General features: G+C 38.2%; 1 protein-coding gene across 1 annotated transcript in view; it reads right to left on the bottom strand.

Moving 5' to 3' along the window:
* UBE2W (ubiquitin conjugating enzyme E2 W) overlaps window positions 1-21,957 on the bottom strand; it is a 68,740-nt gene extending 46,783 nt beyond the window's left edge. The window contains exon 1 of the mRNA XM_059901988.1: window positions 21,885-21,957. Coding sequence (XP_059757971.1) covers window positions 21,885-21,899 — 15 coding nt within the window. The 5' untranslated portion in view covers window positions 21,900-21,957. The remainder of the gene's footprint in view (window positions 1-21,884) is intronic.
* Window positions 21,958-26,931: the final 4,974 nt, after the last annotated feature.

Raw genomic sequence — 26,931 nt, 5'->3', positions numbered from 1 at the left:
AATTGGGTATTCGTTAAAAAAAGAAAAGAAAAGAAAAGAAATTGGATCCCTAACTCAACCCATAAGGGATTAAAGACTTAAATGTGAAAGACTAAACTGCAAGACTTTTAGAAGACAACATTTTAGGACAAAATTTTAGAAAAATTTCATGAGCTCACAGTAGAAAAGGATTTCTTAAAACAGAGAAAGTACAAACCAAAAAGGAAAAAGACTGATAAATTCTCTTTGCAGTTCAGAGACACTGAAAGTGAAAAATCAAATCTTAAACTGGGAAAAGAATTTAGTCATACAAAAGAACTCCTATAAAAATCAATAAAGGATAACCAAACTGAAAAACAGTCAATAGGCATTCCATAGAAGAGGAAACACAAATGGCCCATAAACAAATAAAAACGATATCTGACCTCTTTATCATTCAAGGAAATGTGAAACAGAACTGCAATGAGATGTCTTCCACAAAAATTAAGTCAGACAATACCAAGTGCTGGGGAGTATGTGGTGTCCCTGGAACTCCTGTACTACCAGCATGAACATAAACTTATTTAACCACTTTTGACATTACCTGGTAAAACTGAACAAAGACATAGTACAACCCAGCAAGTCCACTCCTAGATATATACACATACCCCAGAGAAAACCATGCACATGTGCATCAGGAAAGGTGTGTTAGAATATTTAAAGCAGCTATGTTCACAAAAAATTAGGAGTAAAATAAACAATTATAAAAGACTTTGTAACATGGAATATTACTTAGTCTAAAAAATGTACTGTTACATCCATCAAGATGGATTAATCTTAAAAGGTTAAACAAAAGAAGTCAGAAAAAAGTAAAGAAAAATAGGGGATGATAAACAAAATCCAGGAGAGCAATTTACTCTGGGAAGGAATGAGGTACAATTAGAAGAGGTACATAGAGGAGGCTTCAAAAGTAATGGTAACTTTTATCTCTTAAGCTAGATGAATATTAATATCTTTATTATTTTATTAATATTCCTTAAAATAGTCACTTATGATTTTTAAATTCTTTTTTAGGCATCATACCCTTTTTTTTTTTGGGGGCCACTTCAAAAAGTTTGGTTGTGAAAGAACAGAGAAGAAACTTTAGCATAAGTAAATATTTATGAGACGAATCAAAAAAAAGAGGAAAGGGGAGTGATAACTGACATGTGAAATATCTGTGAGGAGATGTTTAGGATTAGGGACTGAGTTAACAAGGGAATCGTTTTTTTCAACGTTAAATGCCATGTTTATAAGGAAAAGATAGAAACCAAAATATTTAAAAATTAAAATAACCCCTTAATCTCACCATCCATTCATCTTCTCAGGGTAGTGATTTTTCTTTTTACTAATCGGTAGTTTTCTAACATTTCAACAATGAACATACATAAAAATTTAATAAAATGAATGATAACTGACAACAGTGTGGCAGATGTACTGGAGTTAAGACAGAATGAAGGCCAGGAAGCCATACTGAAAACTACTTAGAAAAATAAAGAGGTGAGACATTACTAGTGAACAATCGAGATACAAAAGACTGGATTTAGTGGTAAATGATAGGGGGAGTAAGAAAGAAGAAAATGAGAACGACTCCAGGATGTTAGCTTGAGTAACGGTGGTACTATTAATCTGAAACAAATGCAGGAGGAGGAACAGGTAGAGGCAGCTAGTCTCTGTCTATGTGGGGTTGGAGGCAGCTGACATTTGGACCCGTGGATTCAAACTTCCCGTGAATATTCAGATAGACAAAAATAGCTGAATCAACCAGAGCTGAAGCCTGGCCTTTTATTTTATTTTTATTTGTTTATTTATTTGGTTGCGCCGGGTCTTAGCTGCGGCAGGCGGGCTGCTTAGTTGCAGTGTGCATGTGGGATCTAGTTCCCTAACCGGGATCGAACCCGGGGCCCCCTGCACTGGGAGCACGGAGTCTTACCTGCTGCGCCACCAGGGAAGTCCCCTGGCCTTTTAAAACTCTAGGCTGGGTATGCTCTCTACCATGAACCTAATGGATCCATCACGCGTACTTTTTAAACCACCTCAGCTCCAGGAGGCAATGAGTTCACAACCCAAATTTCTCAAGCTAGTTCAGAAGTTATCTGTCTGGTGTTTTGGAAATTAACGCTCCAAATAAAATATCAAACCCAAATTTCTCAAGCTAGTTCAGAAGTTATCTGTCCGGTGTTTTGGAAATTAACGCTCCAAAAAAATTATTTAAGTTACCCAGAAACCTTGACTCCAAATGAAATAAACTACAGTTCTGAGTCTACTGTTCTGCCCTTGTGATCACTACATTTCATGCTATAGGTAAAAAGCAGTAATTAGCACTAAGCCTGATAAGAGTTGAGGTCTCATTTTAGCTAACCTTTTTTGACACTGGAAGAATATTTAAATGTGGTGGTTTTTTTCCTTGTAAAGGTACAATTAAAAATTTTTTATTATACCTTCCAGATTTGGTCATGCTGGGCTACATTCAGAGGCTTTGATAAGTATTAATAAAGTTGCTGGAACAAATATAATGTCATAAAGCATAAGACATGCTATGTGGTGGAAAATGTAGATTATAGCCAGGGTTTGGCACACATCAAGCCTTAAATAAATATATGCTGAGTGCAAAGTTTGGCTTGACCTACAAATCAAACTGCAGATCTATCACAAGAGACAAGAATTAGGATTTAGGATAATAGGATCTGTCACTTATTTGTTAAAAATGTTAAGTAAAATTCAAGCCTTAGGAACATGGGAATTCCCAAGCAATCCAGGGGTAGGACTCCACGCTTCCACTGTCAGGGGCCTGGGTTCAATCCCTGGTGGGGGAACTAAGATCCTGCAAGCCATGTGGTGCAGCCCCCCAAAAAATAAAGAATACAAGTGCTATAAAGGATATATTCAATTGGCAAACTCAACACCTGCTTTCCAGGAGTGTGTAATATGTGTGACTTTGGATAAATAATAATCTGTAGCTTAATTTCTACATAATTAAATATCTACCTCAGATTGTTAGAATGAGATGGGTCAGCAAATTTAATATTTTGAAATTTTAAAAAATATTTTGAAGTTCATGAAAATATGTATCAACTTCATTTGTTTGAAGGAATTTTTTTTTTTTTTTAACCTGGGCCCTTGGCAGTGAAAGCCCAGAGTCCTAACCACTGGACTGCCAAGGAATTCCCTGGGGTAATATTTTAAATAATAAACTTCAGCTTTTCTTTCAGCTCAAATCTATAAACTCTGTCACAAATATTCTCCAAAATTCATTAATGAAAAGCTTCCTTCTAAGCAAAAATACTAAATATGCAAAAAAATGCAAACTGCCAACTTGTTTCCCTATTTTTAGCCAATAACTAAAAGAAAAATAAATAAAAATCACACCATCCCTAAAGTCAATCTCTGGTCCTTCACTTAACTCCCAGAGAAAGAAGATTCTCTCCCCTTCTTGAAACCCTCCCACCTCTCTCTCTGGACCTCATGCCTTATCAACTCATCCAGGATATTGTTCTCAGGGTTAATAATCTGGTTTCTAATAACTTCACTCTTTCCCAGTCCATAACCCCTTCCCTTCAGTCATCATTTGGGTCTCTCCTAGCTTTAAAACAGTCATCATTTATCTTCTCTGTCCATTCCTTCCTTTCCTCTCACTGTCCAACTCCATGAAATTGGTCAACACCCACTGCCTCTACTTCCCCTCTAATACATTCACTTAAACTTCAATGCCTGCAAGCTTCTCAGAGTTCAAGCCACTTGCTTATTAAACCTACTGGAGGTCTTATTTCACAGGCATATCACTTAACAATCTTTCATGTGAAGAGCTTTCCCCCTTTGATTCTATTATACCAAACTTGGCTCTCTTCCTATTTCTGCGATACTTCTCACATTTTACAACTTTCAACTCACTATCAAGTATTTTGAGAGCTAGAAAATACAAATTCTATGACTTACTAACAGCATTCTTGAAAACTTACCCTAAAGAATAACACAAGGGGCTTCCCTGGTGGCGCAGTGGTTGAGAATCTGCCTGCCAATGCAGGGGACACCGGTTCGAGCCCTGGTCTGGGAAGATCCCACATGCCGCGGAGCAACTAAGCCTGTGAGCCACAACTACTGAGCCTCCGCGTCTGGAGCCTGTGCTCCGCAACAAGAGAGGCCACGACAGTGAGTGGCCCGCGCACCGCGATGAAGAGTGGCCCCCGCTCGCCACAACTAGAGAAAGCCCTCGCACAGAAACGAAGACCCAATGCAGCCAAAAATAAAATAATTAATTAATTAATTAAAAGAAAAAAATTAAAAAAAAAAAAAGAATAACACAAAACTGGGTGTGGGGGGAGAGGGAGCAGCACACAGACAGCTTACAATGGTAAAAAAAGTGGAAACAGGAATACGGCTAATTAGATCATGACATACTGTTAGAACAAGTACTGACGCTCAACACTCTATACCAAAAGGCAGCTTCCACAACTTTTATCTTTAAAGTTTTGTGACTTAAAAAGATTTTATAAGATTCTTCTTAAGCTGTAAAAATAGATGGATCTTAGTTACATAGATTTATCCTTCCTGTAGATTTAGTCTCAAAGGAACACACATCTGGTTATTTATAATTTACTGGGCATTACTGTTAGAATACTCTTCTAACAAATATGTATTCTTAAAGATGTACTGCATTCGTACTGCAAATTTTACTGTTCTACGTTCAACATTTTTCAGTGAACATAAAACCTGGTTTTGCAATGGAACTCATCTTGGATAAATAAAATTGATACTATAAATAATCTGAAAACATTTTTATTCTGTCAGGTAAATTTATCTGAAAAGTACAAATTACAAATACTTTAAATTAGGGAGGCCACTTCTTGAATTGCAGGTACACCTTAAGTATCATAAACCTACGCAAGTTACCTAACTTCTGGGCCCATTTTTTCATTAAAAAAAAAAAAGATTAACTTATCTAGAGTTCTTTTTTTTTTATTTTTTTTTAAAATAAATTTATTTATTTTTGGCTGCATTGGGTCTTCGTTGATGCGCACGGGCTTTCTCTAGATGCGGTGAGCGGGGGCTACTCTCCCTTGCAGTGCATGGGTTTCTCATTGTGGTGGCTTCTCTTGTTGCAGAGCACGGGCTCTAGGTGCACGGGTCTCAGTAGTTGTGGCATGCAGGCTCAGTAGTTGTGGCTCGCGGGCTTAGTTGCTCCACGGCATGTGGGATCTTCCCGGACCAGGGCTTGAACCCGTGTCCCCTGCATTGGCAGGCGGATTCTTAACCACTGTGCCACCAGGGAAGTCCCTCTCTATAGAGTTCTTTTAGTTCAAAAATTCCAGAACCCAGGTTCTACTTAATTTTCACAAGTTAAAGCTTCCTCCACATACACTGTCAGCCTAATTCAGTCATATATACCTATAATTACTTTTCTGTAGTTTTACAAGTGATATACATATTCTCATTATGGTTTTAAGCACTTCTCAATATTATCTCATAAATCTTGTGTGATATAATAACCTCATCTAATGTGAGTAGTGTTATTTATATATATTCATATCCCTACATAACTATAATGGTTTAAAATGTTCCAAAAAACTAAATATAAAGCTGTTTTTAGCACAAACTTTTTTTGTTAACCAAATGAACAAATTACCACTATAAAACCAAATATGTTCATAACTCATGTTATCATTACCTTGTATCTTATCTAAGGCAAATAAATTTCCAGTTTTAATTAAAAATAGTATTGGGGAAAAGCTAGTCAGTATAAAATATTTTCCTCCCCCTTGCTCCCCTTACCCACTTAAACATACACAAAATATTATAACCCCATGCATTTCTAGGCATTATTTACAAAGAGAGTTTCTATCAGCAGGAATAAAATCTTAAAATGAACTCCTAGGGCTTCGCTGGTGGCACAGCGGTTAAGAACCCACCTGCCAATGCAGGGGACACGGGTTCGAGCCCTCGTCCTGGAAGATCCCACATGCCGTGGAGCAGCTAAGCCCGTGCGTGCACCACAACTACTGAGCCTGCACTCTAGAGCCCAGGTGCCACAACTACTGAGCCCACGTGCCACAACTACAGAAGCCCATGCGCCTAGAGCCTGTGCTCTGCAACAAGAGAAGCCACTGCAATGAGAAGCCTGCACACAACGAAGAGTAGCCCCCGCTCATCACAACTAGAGAAAGCCCGTATACAGTAACGAAGATGCAACGTAGCCAAAAATAAATAAATAAAATAATTTATAAAATGAACTACTAACCTTAACATTCCTGGTTAGTTACCTCACAAAACCCAAATATCCATCTAATGAAAAGACAGCTTGGGCAACTTTTTTTGTTACATTCAATGTATACAGCCATTTGTTCTTCCTCAATATGTGTATGCTCGGTTATGCCATGCTGTGATTTTAGGGACTTCCTCCACCAATATTTTCTCTTGATAATGTCGGTGGAAACTTTCATAATACTAGTTAGACGCATTAACTTTAGAAAGTAAGAAAAAAGGATCACATTTAATGCTGGCGGGAAGATTTTTTAACATAAGGAATACAGCAATATGCTTAAGAACTGGTGTTTAAGGTAGACAGCAGAATGTCTCATACGTATAGAAGTGACCAAAATAAAACTGATTTTCTTCAGAAGTTTCAATTTGTGTTTTATAAAAGACAATAACAATGTGTTATTAAAAAGATACACAGGGGCTTCCCTGGTGGCGCAGTGGTTAAGAATCTGCCTGCCAACGCAGGGGACACGGGTTCGAGCCCTGGTCTGGGAAGATCCCACATGCCGCGGAGCAACTAAGCCCGTGCGCCACAACTACTGAGCCTGCGCTTTAGAGCCCGCGAGCCACAACTACTGAAGCCCACAAGCCTAGAGCCCATGCTCCGCAACAAGAGAAGCCACCGCGGTGAGAAGACCGTGCACCACAACGAAGAGTAGCCCCCGCACACCGCAACTAGAGAAGGCCCGCACGCAGCAACGAAGACCCAATGCAGCCAAAAATAAATAAATAAATTTATTTAAAAAAAAAAAAAGCTACAGAGTATAAACACCACTATTTTAAATAAAGATCAAATTCAAATCTCTAAGTCTTCTTTAAAACAATTTTTGCTTACAAATTTACACATATTTGGGCCTCAGCTGTCAAAAATAGCAACAGTATGATTCTGAGATTCTCAGAAAGAATATCTTTAGTATGTTTCTCTCACTCTATGCAAACTCAGAAGTCAACAACTTCTTTAACATTAATATGTAAAATCTCTGGGAATACAAGGCTATTAGGATTTAATTTTTTTTAAAAACCAACAACTCGTTTTTTTCGGAGAGCAACGCAAAACTCAGTTTATTAAAAAAATAAAGAAAACATAAAATGTATTTATACCAAGTTTCATTCTAATAAAGAATGAAGAAATATGAAAGTATAAATGACTGACTTATAAAATCAATTTTGGCATCCTATGCTGTTAGTTTAAGAAATTATCAATTTACCTTTCAATTGTTTTTTTCAATTACAAAAACAAGGGCTGCTGAATTTTTAAAAATTTAGTCTTAATTTTTGCCAGTTTATGAGGATCTAAGATAAGATAATAAAAAACGTTAATGGGGGAGTTCCCTGGTGGCCTAGTGGTTAGGATTCCGGGCTTTCACTGTGGTGGTCCGGGTTCAACTCCACAAGCCGGAAAAAAAAAAAAATTCAATGTATCTTAAACAGAAAAATCTGGTTTCAGTCACAACCAGATACAACAGCCAATTTTAGAATAGGTGCTGAGAAAAAAAGGAAGAAGTAACACCTATTCACACCACTTTTGCTATTCAGGATCATAGATAATCCTTTCCAAGCCATCACCATTAACTTGTCTTAGTTTCCTCTGGTACTTCAATCACTGTCATCAAACTTCTGAAAACTAGAGGCTTGCAAGGATTAAGCCAGACATCTATATCCTTGTAGGGGTTGTTTTTTGTGGTTTTTGGTAGAAGTATTCCAAACTGACCAATTTCTTCCATTATAATTTAAATTGAAAAAATCTGAAGTAAAGCTCTGTCACTTTGAAAAAACTGTCACTACCATAGACAAAGAACAAAGAGTGTTTGTTGCTCACCACCCAGTTCTACAAGAGTTAAGTAGTAACCCACTGCAGCTGCCCAACAACAGTACAACCTGAGAGGAATTCAGAGTGAAAAACAGGATAAGGAACTCCGTGCTTTGGATAAACAGGCCCTTAAATAGTTAGATGCATATCTCAGGAAGAATTTCAATGATCCCAGATGCTTGTATCTTCCCATACATAGAAAAGCACTAAAATCATTCACTTGAGATATCTGTTCTTGGTGATTAGCAGTAATCTTTTACCAAGATGTATGCTTGACTGCATGTATTTCCCAGCCAAAAGTCATATATAAACTGGCTTCTCGTGTGTGAAAAAAAAAAAAACAAAAAAAAAAAACTGGCTTCTCCCCTGCCTCTTTCGAGCAGTTTCCTCAGAGCTGAGTGGCTATGTCCTGGCTATAGTCCTCAGTGAGACCCTGAATAAAATTTAAACTCGTAACTCTTACGTTTTGTGCCTTTCTTTAAGTCAATACTATGTTTATGGGTAATAACGCTTATCAGTAAGCCCAGTCCACACTTCACAGACCATCAACAGATGTTCTGTCCTCTGCTACATATGAAAGAACCAATCACAAACTCCCTATACCAAAACCCCTCCACCCAATAAAACCTCATACCTCCTCCTCCCACATGCACAAACAGATCCACACCCAGACACACCCTACAAATAAAACATTTAGAAAAGGAATAGAATTTCAGGAATGAGAAGTATCCTGAGACACAACAAATTTGGACTTAGGGAGAGAGCAATCACATAATTTTAGTCTCAATGAAGCAAGACCTAAAATTATTTGCTGTCAAAATAAGCGTTGTGGACTCGAAGCTTAAGGAAAAAACCTACCATAAGGAAGAAAAAAAAAGAAGATTTCCATTGAAGCATTACGTCCAAAGTGAAAGAATTACAAACCAAATATTAATCTAGTTTAAAGAGATGTATATAATTAACAGGAAATGAACATTAACTTTAAAATACTATATACTTTTTCCTATTCAATTCAATTCTTTAGTTTCTTTAATCGGGCCAGGGCAGAAGCTGAAACAAAAGACAGACATCAAAGGAATCAGAGATAGGGCAAAAAAGCAATGTTCTGATATCACTTCTGATCTATTTTGAAAAAAGTATTTACTTGAGTAACTGTTCTATTTATTTACTCAGAAAACACTTGGAGTACTTACTACTAGCAACACACTGCCCTTAGTGACTTAAAAATCTAATAAAGTACCTTTATAGTAAGTACAAGGCAGAAGTGAAAATCCTATGAAAGAGGTAAAAGGTGCTGTGAGGGCACGCAAGGTAAGAAGAAGTGTGTACAGCTGTGAGACTGAGGCTAAGTTTGGTGTTTTCATGATGCCAGATATAAAGATTTAAAGAACTAATGGGGTTTCGAGTAAAATCTGAATTCAACAAGTACAGGGACTTCCCTGGTGGCGCAGTGGTTGGGGGTCCGCCTGCCAATGCAGGGGACACGGGTTCGACCCCTGGACCAGGAAGATCCCACATGCCGCAGAGCAACTAAGCCCGTGCGCCACAACTACTGAGCCCTCATGCCACAACCACTAAAGCCCGCGCACTTGGAGCCCATGAGAAGCCCTTCTCCGCAACAAGAGAAGCCACCACCGTGAGAAGCCCGCACACCCCAACGAAGAGTAGACCCCGCTCGTGGCGTAGACCCCGCTCGTGGCAACTAGAGAAAGCCCGCGTGCAGCAATGAAGATCCAACACAGCCAAAAATTTTTAAAAATAAATAAACAAAAACACAAAGAGTAGAAGGACTAAGTTAGCTAGATAAGTTTAAAAAAAATCTCAGAAACAATGAAAAGACAAGACTGAGAACTGTGAAAATACCCAGAATTCAAAGTGGAAGCTCACTATTAAAAAGTGACTAAAAAGATTAAGTATTCATAGCAGGGAAAGGCTACTGACAAAATCTACAAATTTGCAGTAATGTCCAGTTCAGCCTAAAGACAGGAAAGACAGACCCAGGACCCAGAATCATGAAAAGCCTGATTCTCAGTGATTTTAACAGACTGACAAAAAGCTCTCAGCATAGGCCTAAAATGGGAGCGGCATGGGGTAACAACAATAATGGCCAAAAGACTAAAAACAAGACTAACATTCCAAGGGCTATTCACATTTTAATAAAGGACTCCTAAGATTATTTAAAACAATCAAAAACAACCAAACCAAACTAAAACAAAGAAACCCTTAAGACTGTAATTATTCATATTCAACTCCAAAGATTTCTGATGTAAAATTTGTAAGTTTGTCTAGGTAGACAACTGGCACAGAAGAATCACTAAGCTCATAACTAAGCCTAGAGGACCAACCAGCAGCAGCATATTAATGTACTTTGTTTACTAATCCTCCTCCACAAAGAACTCTCAGGGCAGATACGTTGTTTCTTTCTATAAAATGGCCACCAAACGAGATTTCACAAAAATTGAAAAGGCAGTCAACATTTGCTCTGATACGTACAGAAAATGGATGTTCTTTGATAGAACTGTGATCATGTAAACAGCCAGAAACATAAACATTTTCATAGTCTCAAATTTGGTTCTTAAAAAGATCTCTCCAGAAGTATCAACTTTGAAATGTCTACCATCTCCTGAACCCTAAATCTGGAGATTTATTATATCTTATCCAATTTACATAATTTGCACAGCTAAATTCTCCCATTGTAGCTAAGATGAGTTCTCAACTTTGGTTGCAGATCAGACTTACCAAGGAGCTGAGAAAAATTCCAATACCCAAGATGCGTGCCAGACCAATTAATCAATCTCTGTGGATAGTTGTTGTTTTTAAAGCTCACCAGGTGTCTTCAATATAATGCCAACATTGAAAACCACTAACTTGGACTGTGTGGGTAACTCAAGAAAAAAACTGGGGGACAGTACTTATCTACAGTAGGAAATGGAAAAAAGGCAAACAAGGAACCTGAATGTAGTAACATTACATTTTGCCAGTTTTAACCTGGCTTCAGTACATTTCAAATCAAAGGTGGACTGAAATTTAAATCAAAATACAGTCAATTCTCATTATTCACAGTAGTTACATTCTGTAAAGTCACAGCAAATACTTAATTAGCAAACAGTGAAACACTGTTCCTAGGGGAAATACAGGGTTAGGTTCCTGTGATCCTCCACTCACATTCATCCAATCAGTAATAACCTTAATTTGTGTGTGTTCCTGTTCAGAGTTCTTAATATATATTGTTTACTCAGTAACACTGAACCCAAGGGCAACAGTACATGTCTGAATGAAGGTTATCTAACACACATATTTTCTACACAAGACACATCAGTCTTCTTGCAACTAGGAACACTGAACAGCACTCCAGTACTATGCTTGGGGGCCACTTTAAACAGTGAAATCACTAAAAGCACAAAAATGTGAAAGAAAGTGGCACTAAACAGATCCAAGAAAGGACACTTGTTTACTGTATGACAGCTGCAAAGTTGCCCTGTTTTACCTGAGCTGCAACATGCACATCAGCAACTCAAATCTTCCCACTCTGCACATGTGTGCAAATCACCACAAAACCACCATGAGAATCGATTTTAGGGTTACAAATTAATTTTACCAAGTAGGTGGATTCACAAATACAGAATTCATGAATAACGTGGACAGACTGTAGAAATATCAAATCAAGTAGCTCAAACTAATTGCTATATAGATAGGAATTTGAGGTTTCCAGCAACATAAAGAGCAAAGATGGCACCAATATGCCCAGCTACATAATTTTCTCCACTAAAATCCTTAAAATGGTTTTCCTATTTAAGGAAACGTAACAATTTTTCTCATATCAAATCTATATACTAAAAAAACTATATATCAATTTGCTCAATATAGCTTCCTTTCATGCAGTACAAAAGTAATCATTTTATCAACTAGCTCTAATCACAAAATGCAGCAATGATTTAAAGGTATGATGGTTGGACTAGATGACCTCTAAAATGCCCAATGACTCAATGCTTTGCAAGTCTAAAAACCAAAGTTCGTGTGTCTATTTCAATTATAATAAAAGCCAATATATGAATACATAAATATTCTCAGTAATAGTTTATCAGGATTATAATCACATTTTTTAGTAGTAGGGCTGCAATATAAATTCTTATCTGAAAAAGAGCTAACAGCTCCACTCACCAAGAGAAATAATTTGAATCCAGCAGGATATTATCAAACCTGATGGACTCTCATCTTGGACCTATACAACTTCAGAAAGAAAACAACCTGCCATATTAATGCTATAAAAGCTAAATATGCCTCAGACCATATACAAAAGTTAACTAAAAATGAATCAGACATAAATGTAAGAGCTAAAACTATAACACTCTCAGAAGAAGAGAGGTATAATAAAGTATGTCTTCATGACCTTGGATTAAGTAATGATTTCTTAGATATGAAAACAAAAGTACAAATGACAAAAGAATAAACTGGACTTCATCATAATTAAAAATATTTGTGCTTTAAAGGATACCATGAAAAATGTGCAAACACAGCTCACATAGGAGAATATTTGCAAATCTCATGTCTGATAAATTCAGAATATATAAAGAACTCTTACAACTCAGCAATAAAAAGATAACTTATCTTTTTAAATGGCAAAGGATTTAAATAGACATTTCTCCAAGAAATGTACCAATAAGCACAAGAAAAGATGTCCAACATTAGCCATTAGGGAAATGCAAATCAAAACCACAATGAGATACCACTTCACACCCACTAAGATAGCTATAATTTTTTAAATGGACAACAAACATTAGCCAGAATATGTAGAAACCGGAACCTCTGCACACTGCTCGTGGGAATGTAAAATAGTGCAGCTACCGTGGAAAAATCTGGCAGTTCCTTAAAAAATTAAACATAAGAGTTACCAAATGACTCAGCAACTCCACTCCTAGGTATATACCTAAGACAAATAAAACATGTCCATACAAAAACATGTTCATAAATACCCATAGCAGCATTATTCAAAAAAAAAAAAAAAAAAAAAGCAGAAATAATACAGTCAATTAACTGATAGAAACAGGAAACAAACCAAATGTCAATTAATTGACGGATAAACAAATTGTGGTATGTATAACCATAAAATGGACTATTACTCAGCCTAAAAATGAATGAAGTACTGATACAAGCTACAATATGGATGAACCTCAATAACATTATGCTGAGTGAAAGAAGCCAGTCCCAAAGGCCACATATTGTATGATTCCATTTATATGAAATGCCCCAAATAGACAAATCTAAAAAGATAGAAAACAAATTAGGGATTTCCAAGGGTGGAGGTGGGGACGTGGGGGACCGGATAACACGATACACTGGGAACAGACTGACTGCTAACGGGTAAGGGGTTTCTTCTGGGGGTGACTTTGTGAATATATTCTTTTAGTGACGATGGTTGTGAATGTATTTTGAAAACCACTGAATTTTATACTTTTAAAAACAGGTTAAGTTTTATGATATGTGAGTTATATTTCAATTAAAAAAAGAAAAAAATTGGGTCTTCCCTGGCGGTCCAGTGGTTGGGACTTTGCACTTCCACTGCAGGGGGCATGGGTTCGACCCCTGGTCAGGGAACTAAGATCCAGCATGCCATACGGCATGGCCAAAAAAAAAAAAAACTGAACATGCCATGTAAAACTGATGTAAGAGGCTCAAAATTTTACTTGGCTAACTCTCAAATTCTGAAGAAGATTGGCAAAGAATACATGCTAATTAGAAATCATACTTCCTCTCTCCTTCCTGTGGTGTGTAAATACAAGGAGAGACTTCATATAAAGGAAATTTGTTTTTTTCCATTGGTAGCCAACACAGGACCAGGAATCAAAATTTTTTTAAAGTGAGTATTTGATAGAGGTAGTTTAAAATAAGAGGTCTATTATAAGAATTATAAGATATAATTCAAAAACAATTCCAAAGATCTATGACATGAAGTAATTACCCATAGTATGGGTAAAAAAAAGGTTACACAGATATTAAATGGCAAAACTAGAATTCAAACCAAGTTTATCTGAATCCAAAAGCTGTGCTTATTCCATTGACATTTACTGAGGCCCTACATGCCAGGCACTGGGGTATGTCCAGGAGAAATAGTATGTTAATTTACAATATGTCAGGGATATGAAGATGAAATTTAGCAGGGAAAGGGGCACTGCAAGTGCCACAGTGGGAGGACTGTTTTGTACTGGGTGATCAAGGAAGGCTTCTCTGAGAAAACATTTGAACAAAGATCTGAGATTTAAAAAAAAGGAAGTGAGCCATCAGATACGTGGAGAAGAGCACTCCAAGCAGAGGAAATAACAGGGGCAAAGATAGCAAGGAGGCCCATAAGGCTGTAGAGAAGTGAGGAGGGTGGGGCGATGGTCATTAACAGGGATTTTGGATTATATTCTGAGTAAAATACGGAAGCCACAGTAAGGATGTGAGTGAAGTGACATTTGACTTTTGTTTTGAAAGAATCTGATGAGTTGAGAAAAGACTGTAAGGGAACAAGGGCAGAAGCAGAGAAACCAGTTAGGAAGCTGTTGATATAATACAGATGACAGATGATGATGATGATTTACATCAGGTAATGATGCAGAAGAGCAGACAGTTGGATTCTGGATTTATTCTGAAGGTAGAGCTGGATAGAATCTGCTGGTTTGACTACGGAGTGGGATGAAACCAAGGTTTCTGACTGAACAACTGGAAGAATGAAGTTGCCATGTACCACATGGGGAATACTATAGAAAGAACAAGTTTGGGAAGGGAAATCAAGAAAGGAGTTTTACAAATTTTTACCTCTCTGTTAATCTACTTTTGTCTTAACCACTTCACTACACTGATTTTTGTGCAACACAACTGTTATGTAGTGAAACAGAACCTGAATCCAGGTCTTTTGATTCCAGATCCTGAGCACGTTTTCCTAATGAATTTTTTTACAAAAGCAACTGAATGAAACTAGTTTTTCTCAGAATAAAGTAACTCAAAGGCATGCACCATTTGTTGGTACTCCAAAAACTGCATTCCCAAATAAAGGCTATCAAATGAAGACATTCTTAAAACACCTGACAAACAAGAACAAGTATTATGTAGGTAAAATAATGAAGCAGACAATGATATAAAGATGCAATAAAATTCATTTAACAAATGCTCAATTTAGATAAATACTATGCAGAAGTATATTTTCAGAAAAATGCCAGATCACCCCTTTAAAAATTCTCCTTAATAATAAAGATTATCTTTGAACAGTAAAGATTTGCCATTATAATTTTACTCAGTGCACAAGTATATGCATAAAGAACCTCTGTAAAAATTTTGATAAAGTGACTTTATATTTTAAAGTATAAGGAATATTCTCCTCCCATTTTCTTAACTATAGAAGCTATAAAATATTTTAGTAAATGCTAAATTCTTGAATGAAGATTTAAATAATTATCCAAATGATTTCTCAACAATACCAAACTTGTTAATATGTTCATTACCTCCAACTTAACAGCATCAGTAGATTTTAGAGCTTGGTTTCCAATTCAGCTTCACTACTCAGTTGCAATGAAATTTTGGGTAAGTCACTTCCCAAATAAGTGATTACTTATCAAAAGTCACTCTCTCTAATAGAATGAAATGGGATTATCTGACTTCCCATTTTACAAGGCTGGAATAAGAATCCAGAGAGGAAGAAAATGAAAATACTTTGAAAAACATAAAGTTATGGCAAACACATAAATCAAGAAAAAAAGCAAACTTTGGGGTGAATACACATGTAATATAAATATGAATTTTAAGTTATTCCTTTATAGGTATTCAACCTTACTATAAGAAAATTGCTTACTAGATTTCTCTAGGAGGTGGGTCAAAAAGGATCTTGCCGTGATTTATGTCTTAGAGTGTTCTGCCTATGCTTTCCTCTAAGAGTTTGATAGTGTCTGGCCTTACATTTAGGTCTTTAATCCATTTTGAGTTTATTTTTGTATACAGTGTTCTAATTTCATTCTTTTACATGTAGCTGTCCAGTTTTCCCAGCACCACTTATTGAAGAGGCTGTCTTTTCTCCACTGTATATTCTTGCCTCCTTTATCAAAGATAAGGTGACCGTATGTGCATGGGTTTATCTCTGGGCTTTCTATCCTGTTCCACTGATCTATATTTCTATTTCTGTGCCAGTACCACACTGTCTTGATTACTGTAGCTTTGTAGTATAGTCTGAAGTCAGGGAGCCTGATTCCTCCAGCTCCGTTTTTCTTTCTCAAGATTGCTTTGGCTATACAGGATCGTTTGTGTTTCCAAACAAATTGTGAAATTTTTTGGATTTCTCTAAAATAGAACTAAATTAATGCAGAATTTGCTATGTCAAGTGACTGACAAGCATTTACTGTAGTCACTATGTGCACATTTAAGGAACAGTGAGAAAGGATTTTTTTTTTTCCTATTCTAATGTAATCTATGGCCCAGAGGAGTGGAAGAGACCTAAAAAGTTAAATGAAAGACCCAAAACAACACTTTAGGACAAAAATAAAAGGCATCTTGTAAAGTAGTAATTGATTAATAGCAAAAAGAAAAATACCACAATGACTGCTTTGAGAATTAAGATGATGACCCCAACTTTATGCTTTTGTTCACAACGTAGTCTACTATCTACTTACGCTTCTCATTCACACAGAACACCGTCAATTCTACTCTATGCTGTTCCCCTTTTCCTTCAGCACTTGCTCCAACAGCTCCCTGTCAGCCCCATTCCTAGCCAGGGTACCTAGCCAACCTTCTCATATACTGTAATTCTAGCTATACATCCCAAGTATCCAGTGCTCAGTAAGCCTCAGGATCCATGATGACAGTCAGTCTTCTAACTTTTGATTATGCTGTAACCCTTCATAATGATGTCAACAAACAGTCATATGAAATCTAATTGTCAAGGTAACATGACTACAATAATAATTTCAGCAAGAGCCCATACTCTACCTCTCTCAATCACTACAGCCAATTATTTGAGTAAACAGCAATGCAGAGTTGTGAATAATCCAAAATAATTTATTATTTCTAACTCATCTAAGAAAAAGCACACATTCATAATCCATCTCCTGTTACTAAGTCTCAATCTCCTTCCATCTAGTCAAGTCAACAGTCAATAGTCTAAGACCCAATTAAGTAAGAGAGAGGAAGAAAACACAGAAAATCTGCAAAAATAATTCAACTGACCATTTCTTTCAATTATATCACTATTTCTGGAATTGACAAATATCAACTACTATACACTGACTTTCTAAGATCTTAAGACATAAGGTAAAAGTAGTTCATTACCTAAAATCAGTAAATCTAGATGGTTAACTTAGAAAAGTATACCAGGTATACTTAAAAACTTCCAACATAAAGGCTGAATGAAACAGCTAAATTCTAAAATCAGAAAACATATCTGGGAGGCAATATTAATTATTTTATAATATGAAATGAGCCAATAGGGGAAAAAAAAAGATTAGGTACAAAATGAAAAAAGAAACATAACACAAAAAATACTATTTTATGGTTTAGCTGAAAACAGAATACCCTAATATTGCTACACTTTTAAGAAATGCTTTGAATCACATAAAAATTCACTTTAATAATGCTTTTGTAGTTTGGGGATAGAAAGTCTGTACCAAATTATCTAAGTCCCGAAAATGCTAAATCTAAAAATTTGTTATCGACAACTTTCCACATAATATTTTAAGAATTCTAGAATCATAAAAATTAAACGTAAATCTATTTCTTTACTCTAACTCCTGCCAATTTTAAGTATCACCATGAACCCACCATTCTCAAAGAATGGTTTCTTAAAACATAATGTAATCATATCTTACTTGGTGATTTGTGACTTTGTTTTAGGAAGAAACAGTAGGAAGAAAAAAGAAAAAGAAAAAAATGGGAAAGAACATCTCAAAGGGCTCATATAAATCTGAAAACCACAATCTTGAACTGTATATTGAAGAACAACTCTAGCAAAACTACAGAGCAGAGCTTCCCCAGCATTACAGGTGTACTAGAATACTGATCCTCATCCCCAGTGTTTCACTCTGAGCTGCCTGGCCAGGTGCTTGTAGCCTCCAACAATCTCACCCACCCTGGTGTGCAATTCAAAAAGTATTTTCTGTGTGTGCCACAGCCTAAAAAAAGGTTGAGAGGCACTGATAGAGTATACTGCAGTAGTTACAACATCAACTTTAAAATACATACTCTCCGAAAAGAATCTGAAAAAGAACAGATATACATATAAATGTATAACTGAATCACTGTGCTGTACACCTGAAATTAACACACTGTAAATCAACTATACTTCAATTAAAAAAAAAAACAAAAAAACGACAAAACAACAACATACTCTCCAAAGAAGAAATTCAAAGTCTACCCTTACTTGATATCCTGATGATCCTAAAAGCTAATTTATTTTATTTATTTATTTTTATCAATGTAAGTAATCAAATCTTGTTACATTTGTATAATATGCATGTTTTTAAAATACAGTTCCTCTTACAGCTTAAGTAACCTCTTCATCAGCAATAATATCCTGGTGTGGGTTAAGATAAAGAAATCTACTGAAAACTTTTTTAGGTAAGGACATGGTTAGAGCAGCAGTCATGTATAGCTTATTTTTTCCTAAGCACTCAAACTAAAATCCAAAAAATATTTCCTAACCTCCTTCCACAATTTTTCTCCATAGCATTATCACCTTCTAATATAATAGTGATTAACTTAAATATTTTGTTCTTATCCATTGCCCCTAACCAGACTATTACATTCACAAGGGCAGAAACCTTGCCTGCTTTTGTTCACTGCTGTATCCCCAGCACCTAGATGAATACCAGACACATAGTGGGCCCTCAAAAAAATAACTGATGAGTGAATGAACAAATTTCATAATTTAGCTGTAGTTTTATGTATAATTTATTTGTTTTGAGGAGTTAAATTTTGCCATTAAGATGGTCAGGAAAAAATTTTGTTCAAAGACACAGAATAACCACACAGAAAGTGTTGTGTTTCAAAAAGCTCAGTTTATCTATATTAAAATATTTTTCAAGATACTACCAGAAAAGGATGTGAAGAAAAGGGAACCCTTTTACACTGTTGGTGGGAATGTACATTGGTGCAGCCACTATGAAAAATAGTATTGAGGGTTCTCAAAAAACAGAAATTAGAACTACTATTTGATACAGCAATTCCACTCCTGGGTATATATCAGAAGAAAATGAAAACACTAATGTAAAACATACATGCACTCCAATGTTCATAGCAGCACTATTTACAATTGTTAAGATATGGAAGCCATCTAAGTATCCATCAACAGATGAACATATAAATAAGATGTTGGCGTGCGCACACGCACACACACACACAAACAATGAAATATTACTCAGCCGTAAAAAAAAGAATGAAACTTTGCCATTTGCAACAACATAGATAGACTTGGAGAGTATTATGCTCAGTGAAATAAAATCAGTCAGACAAAGAAATATTATACAGTATCACTTACATGTGGAATCTAAAAAGTAAAACTAGTGAATATAACAAAAAAGAAACAGACTCACAGATATAAAGAACTAGTGGTTAACACTGGAGAGGAAAAGGGAGAGGAGCAAGATAGGGAGACAGGGTTAACACGTATTAACTACTATGTATAAAATAAATAAGCTACAAGGATATATTGTACAGCACAGGGAATATAGCCAATATTTCCTAATAACTATAAATGGAGTATAATCTTTAAAAATTGTGAATCACTATATTGTACGTCTGAAACATAAACTATTGTAAATCAACTATGCTTCGTTAAAAAAATTTTTTTAATAAAAAAGATACTACCAGAAAATCTGTATCAGGTATTTTTAAAATACAAATAAAAGGAAGAATTTAGTTTTAATTAAAATAGGAAACATCAGTTTTCCATTCCCCTAATCAGAAGACAGAAAGGAATAAAGGGTGAAAAGACAGTCAGAGGTAGTACTTGGGATGCAGAAAAACGCAGTATTGCACTGCCAAGCATTGTTTCCATTGCTTAAGTCGCCATGTAAAATTCAAGACTGTCAACATTGTTTTGTACCGACTCAAATTTTTTTCTCTTAAAAACTGAAATCTGTCTTCTCCAGACACTAAAAGTCTAAATCTAATCAGCAAATTAGTTATCTCTATAATCCTCCTGCCAAATATAATCACAAGTATAGTGGATTTTAATCTTTTAATACAAATAATCTTAAATTGGTCATATAGCCGATCTACTGTTCAACTAGTGTTTTACAGTTCCTTTTTTGGCCTCAAATGATGAAACTTCTCTAACGTCTCTGGGGAGATTAGGGTAAAGTATAACGTTTCCTGAAATTGTTCTTGTTTTTTTCCTCTGTACTACTTCATGACATCTCTTCAACTAGGAATGGTATATACAATTTTCTTTTTCTATTCTGCAGGAAAGTCCAGAGGGAGAAGCAAAGGTAAAAAGAGTCTTGAATGGAGAGGCTGAAAGGGGACAGACAACACAAAAGCACAGAAGTAAATGTGAAGCAAATACGTGCACAGAAGAGGAAGAAGATGCAGAAAAGAGATGAAAGAAAAGCACTTTTCTCTCCTAAAAAGAGGAAAAAATGGAAGGGGGACAGGGAAACGTGCTTATTCTTCTAGAAACAAAAGCATAAAATCCTTCCAAGAAAAACGTGGTCTCCTTCTTTAAGATGTTGTTAAAACTCTAAAAAGCGCTCCAGATGACACTCCAAACGGGAGTTCTGCCTTCTCTTCCTATGTTTTGACAGAGCTAGTCTTCATCTGTAAATTAAACGCAAGCTATAGATAATGCAGAGTTAATCTCTACAAAACTGCAACTGTGGATGCCATCTTTGCCTGAAAAAAAATCAAACTCTTTGTGGATTTGGTAAAAAGGAGCCTATTAAGTTGGAAAACCAGAAAACCACGCATTGCCAAGTCAGGTAAATACAACACGGGTTAACAAAACACCTCCTACCAAACTAAGGTTCCACTAAAGATCTGGGGAAGAGGGGTAAAAGGCTGTAGCCTAACCGCGACCGCAAGGGTGGGGCACCGTAGGAAATAAAAAGATTTGAGGGAGAGCTATCTATCCCGGGAGGTATGGGGAGCTGGTGACTTGTCTCTCGAGGAGATTGCATATTAGGCGGCAAATGATTTTGATGGGCTAAGGGCAGCTTCGGGGAGAGTGAGAAAACGGGCTGCTGGACGTATGTTCGTTGAGAGTGCGGAGGCTGAGAGAGGAAGGTACCCCTGGGGCAAAGGACTAAGAGTCAAAAGGGGAGCCGAGGGGCCGAGCAGCCAGGGAGGCCGGGCGTGGGAGGCCTGAACAGAGGCCGCGAAACGCTCTGCAGCCAGCCGCCTTCTCCGGGAACGCCTTTTCAGCTCCCCACACTCAGCCCCTCTCAGGGCCGCCCCTGCCCCGGCGACAACGGCGAGAGCAGCTGTTTCCGCTCAGCCGGGGACCGCGGAGGAAAAGACATCCCTGGGGCGGGGGTCAGGCCAGCGGGAGCCGTCCGTGTCAGCTGGAGATGATTCCGAGATCACTGCCGCTGAGCGAACATCAAACTTCGCCCTTTCCTCCCCTTAGCCTTCTTTATCCCCCAACTTCCCGGCCGGCTGGTGTCCGCTTCGACCGACCGAGAAACCCCCTTCTTCTCGCCGCCTCTCACCCCTCCCAACGCCCGGACGCTGGGGAAGGACCGGCCACCGGGACCGCTCCGGAGCCGGCCCAGGTGCCCCAGAGTCCCAGATACCCCCCCGGACGAAACGCTCGTATCCTCCCTGCGGCTCCGGAGCCCGCCCAGATGCTGCAAACTCCTCTTACCTGCATTGACGCCATGATAGAACCATCCCCCCCCAACACCGGCGAGGCCAGAGACGCAGGGGGCGGAGCTGCCGTGCTTGCGTCACGCCGCGGGGGCCCAGCATCCCGGGCGCGGGGGGCGGGGCCTCCAATGGGAAGGGGAGTGCGCGAGGGGATTGGCTGGCGCACTAGGCGCCCGGCGCGGGAGGCGCGGACCCGGCAGCGGTGAATGGCGGTGTCCGTACGTTCGGTCACATCCAGCTCCCCAGTGTCCACTAAGATCCCCACTTGCTATCCCGATCGCTTAGGAAACGCTGCTCGGGTTTTAACCCGAGCCACGATTGTTCTTTTTTTTCTGTCTATACCCCGAGATCCTGATGATGTCCAGATCCGTGGGTTTGGGGGGTTTTTTTCTGTTTTGTTTTGTTTTTCCAACCACAGGTGTATGGTTTACAGATTTTTTCCTTTCGGATGCTTTTTCCACACTACCATGCCCACTTTCACAGCTTTGGGGCAAGATAAAACTTCCCGCAGGGCTGCTTTCTGGTCTTTACGGACCTGGAAGTCTTCTCATGTTCCTAATTCGGGGAAGAGAGACACAGATTTCCTTGCACAACGGGATGAGAATTGAGGGCACAACAGCACTTTGATATTTTAAAGGCAAGGGTAGATTTGTAGAACTGAAACTTGCCTGAAGGGGAAGAGAACATTTGGAAGTTTTTCTTTTGTTTGTGTGCAATTTCTGCCCCATTACCCTAGCCCCTCAGTTTGAAACTTCACGTGTATCAGTAATAGTTATATTGTTACGGCACTCACATTTGGTTAGAGATTTGACCCTAGACATGAAATTGTTTTTAATAAAGTATCAGTGTCACGTTATAATATACACTTATACCTTCTGTCACATCCAGATTTCTCTTCAGCCTGTTTTGTAGTGGGCAGTTTTGTGGTCGTTCCACCTAGGGATGTATATGAGTAGGGAGAGCTGAGTACACAGAACTTATTCTGGGAGTGCACCAGTTCTGCCAACATTTATCAGAAGCCACATATTTAAAAGCTGTTCTAGAACTGAAGATGTTATTGGTTTATAAAAGGAAACTGGAAGCCAAATGTTTGCACTTCCTGTTCTGTTGTGTGTGTTTTTTTTTAATGCAGGTGGCTGATACATTGAGTAGAAGGCTTTTACTTTACCAGAATGAAAGCTTAAAAATCTGTCATTTTATTAACTTGGAGTTCTTTTAAGAAATTTATATAAGATTTAAATATAAGAGCAATGTAAGATATCATCCTTCCCACTCTTTAGATCATTATGTTCTCTGTGAAATTCTCTAAGGTAAAATGTGTTCAGAAAAGGAAAAAAGATCCTTAAAATACCCTACTTATTCTATGGTATAATATTAAACACCCTATTCTTCATCGCTAGAGAGGAATTTATACTGGTATACTTTTTTCCCTCTTAGACTTCCACCCGATTGCCAGAAATAGGCTGGTTTTCCCTTTGTTGTGCAAAATGACTGTGTCCTTGAGGAATGTTTGGAGCCTTTGGCAACCAAGGATGATCCAGAAACATATCAGGTGTCAGCCCGGTTGTGTTGCCTACATTTCAACTGAGTAAAACTCATATCATGAAAGAGGAAAGCTTTTCCAGATACATTTTCTTCTGGAGATCTTTATCCCTATGATCTCAGAAAATTGATCGCTTTACCATCTAAGGTTCACTTTGTTTAAAAGCCAATTCTTCCTAAGGTATGTGTCTTTAGATGACCCCACAAACAAAGCATTATGACTTCATCAGAATCAACAACCTGCCATGACAAATACCAATAAGGAAGAAAAGGGTTACAGGAATCCTAACACTCCTCACAGTAAAATCAACATCTGGTCCCTTGGATTTTATATGTGTTAAAGAGGATCTTCGGGCTTCCCTGGTGGCGCAGTGGTTGAGATCTGCCTGCCAATGCAGGGAACACGGGTTCGAGCCCTGGTCTGGGAAGATCCCACATGCCGCGGAGCAACTAGGCCCGTGAGCCACAACTACTGAGCCTGCGCGTCTGGAGCCTGTGCTCCGCAACAAGAGAGGCCGCGATAATGAGAGGCCCGCGCACCGCGATGAAGAGTGGCCCCCACTTGCCACAACTAGAGAAAGCCCTCGCACAGAAACGAAGACCCAACACAGCCATAAATAAATAAATAAACCCAAAGTTTAAAAAAAAAAAAAAAAAAGAGGATCTTCATAGGAGGGAAAAGTCAGTACCAGTCATATCTTTCCAGGAAATAGTAAATAGTACATAATTACTTCACTATCTTCTTCATTCTTTCATTGATATATAGAAGATCCTGATGTACTCAGGAGCTAAAACAGTGACTTTCAGATGGGGTGGGAGCATATAATTAACTCCAGGAAGCATGAAATATTTATATCTAAAACAATTGATTATACAGTGTTTGAGGACTAGGCTCACATCTCATTTCTTCAGTTTTTGTTTTGTTTTGCTTGTTTTTTACACATCTCATTTCTTTACAGAGTGGAGCTTCCTATCAGATAGGCAAAAGACAAAATGCCTGACAATTCCAAAAGTAGGAGAGGAAGTGGCGCTCTCATAAACTCTATACGAGGGCTTCCCTGGTGGCGCAGTGGTTAAGAATCCACCTGCCAGTGCAGGGGACACAGGCTTGAGCCCTGGCCCAGGAAGATCCCACATGCGGCAGAGCAACTGAGCCCGTGTGCCACAACTACTGAGCCTGCACCCTAGAGCCCACGAGCCACAACTACTGAGCCCGCACGCATAACTACTGAAGCCCGCGAGCCTAGAGCCTATGCTCTGCAACAAGAGAAGCCACCGCCATGAGAACCCCACGCAACGCAACGAAGAGTAGCCCCCACTCGCCGCAAGTAGAGAAGGCCCGTGAGCAGCAACAAAGACCCAACACAGCCAAAAAATAAAAAATAAAAGTTCTCTCTTAAAAAAAAAAAAAGATATTTTGGAGACAACTGGAGAAATTTAAGCAGAAAATAGGTATCAGATAATATTAAGGAATAATAACTGTCTTTGTTAGATTTGATAATGATGTTCATTTTTAAATTTCCATAGCCATTAGAAATGACCCTCAGGTTCAAGGAAGAGATTCTCCTTCACCTCACAAACTACCCCCACCTCCATCTCCCTGGAAGAATAAAACCAGGACATACACAAGCTGTGTATGTGCCTGAGGTCTTCCCTGCCAAGGAAAAGGCAGAGCCTATGACACAGGGGACTAAAAGCAGCTGGACTTTCTGGCAGAAAAGGAGAAGAAATATGGGAAACCAAATAGTCTAATTTCTTAAAGGACCCACAAAGGGATCAATGGGCAAATACTGCAATATTGATAATGTCATGTGATTTATGAATGCTTGAATTCTAGTGATTCAGTAGACCGGTGAGTTAGGAGCAGTCCTATGAGAATATTCTTGTTGGAGCATGAAGAGGCAGAGCTGACGAGTCCTTACTTGAGTCTGTGTCTCCCCAGAGTGGTTTATTCTTAGTCTCCCACTGGCTGATCTCATCAGAGAAATAGAGGCAGTTTAGCAACCAGCAGCTTGGTTATTGGATTGGAAAAGGCAACAGGCCAGGAATCCAAGGCTTGTATTCTTATCCCAGCTCTGTCATTAGCAAGCTTGGTCAAGGCTCTTAACTTCTCTGGGTTTATTTCCTTATCAATAAAATGAGTAAATCAGACTGTAAAATCTTCAAGTTTTCTTTCCAGATTTCAAATTCCTCGCACCTATCAGAGGGAATCAAAATTTGAAATGATTTGTTTAAAATACTATGTTTAAAAGTCTAAGATAAAATGCAATGGAAATGATGTACTATTTTGAGTTTAAAAAAAAATCACTTTTATAAGTAAAATAAGGAACTTGGCTTCATTGTAATTTTTGTAGAAATACTGGGGTGCTTTAGTTAACAATTTAAAAATGCTAACGTAATCCAGCTGAGCTGTAAATGGGATTTCAAAAAGTATCAGGGGAATTCCCTGGCGGTTCAGTGGTTAGGACTCCCTGCTTTCACTGCTTTGGGCCCAGGTTCAATCCCTGGTCGAGGAACTAAGATCCCACACACCGCAGGGGCGCAGACAAAAAAAAAAAAAGTATCAAAAACTCCAAATTCATGATTTAGAGTGATACTTTAAAAAAAGCATATCTACAAAAAAAAGTATTATTTTTCTAATTTTGAATCTAAACTAGTCATTTCATGTGGATCTCCTAAGAAGAGACAACGAAAATTAACAAAATAACAGATGGTTTGTATATGTGACCTATTCTGCGTGACTTACTTTACATGTCAAAAACAATTGATTTATATACATATCTGGTTTGTAAATAGGATTGCAAGTCAGGAGAACTTTGTCTTCACTTTCTCCCCTTTCCCTGTGCCTCCCTATCAAGAATTCTCTTACCCAGGTCTGCAGACCTTGAGCACATTCCTTGCTTGCTTCTCCCCTAGACCTCTTAGAAAGTTATCCTTTTGGGGGGAAGGAGGAACCGTTTAAAAACCGAATGAAAACCATGGACCCACTCCACAGAAAAATGCTCATACTCATAAAATTTTGTATTTTAGGGGGTTACCTGACCCTCAGAAGTCCATCCATTGGCGGAAGTTTGTAAACCTCAAGGTAAGAACACCTCCGCTGAAGAGCCAATGATGGATACCCTTTGCCCCTTTTAAAACCTGTCTATCTTTTACGTAGACACAATTTCATAGCACTTGTTTTCTTTTTTTCTCTTGTTTATTTTCCTGTCCTTCTGAAAAGCAGTGTGCTGTGTGAGAAGCTCTGGATTGGGAACCAGAAGAGTTGATCACTTGATTCTTCCCGGGGGTGATACTAAACTTACTTAACAACAGATGTGGCACAGGTACCAACTGTGCAGAACAGAAGCTGCTCAGTGCTGGAGAAAGGGCCTGGATGCTCTCTGCCCCAAGGGCCAGGTATCTGTAGTCAGATCATGGGTAGCTGTGGGGGGGATGCCGAGGCCACAGAAGGAGATTCTTTTGGGGGTCTGAGGGCAGTGGCTATTTACTAACCACTATAA

This window comes from Balaenoptera ricei, chromosome 17 (genome assembly GCF_028023285.1).
Source record: "Balaenoptera ricei isolate mBalRic1 chromosome 17, mBalRic1.hap2, whole genome shotgun sequence".
In the NCBI taxonomy this organism is placed as follows: Eukaryota; Metazoa; Chordata; class Mammalia; order Artiodactyla; family Balaenopteridae; genus Balaenoptera; species Balaenoptera ricei.
This window is presented reverse-complemented; position numbering and strand designations above follow the sequence as displayed.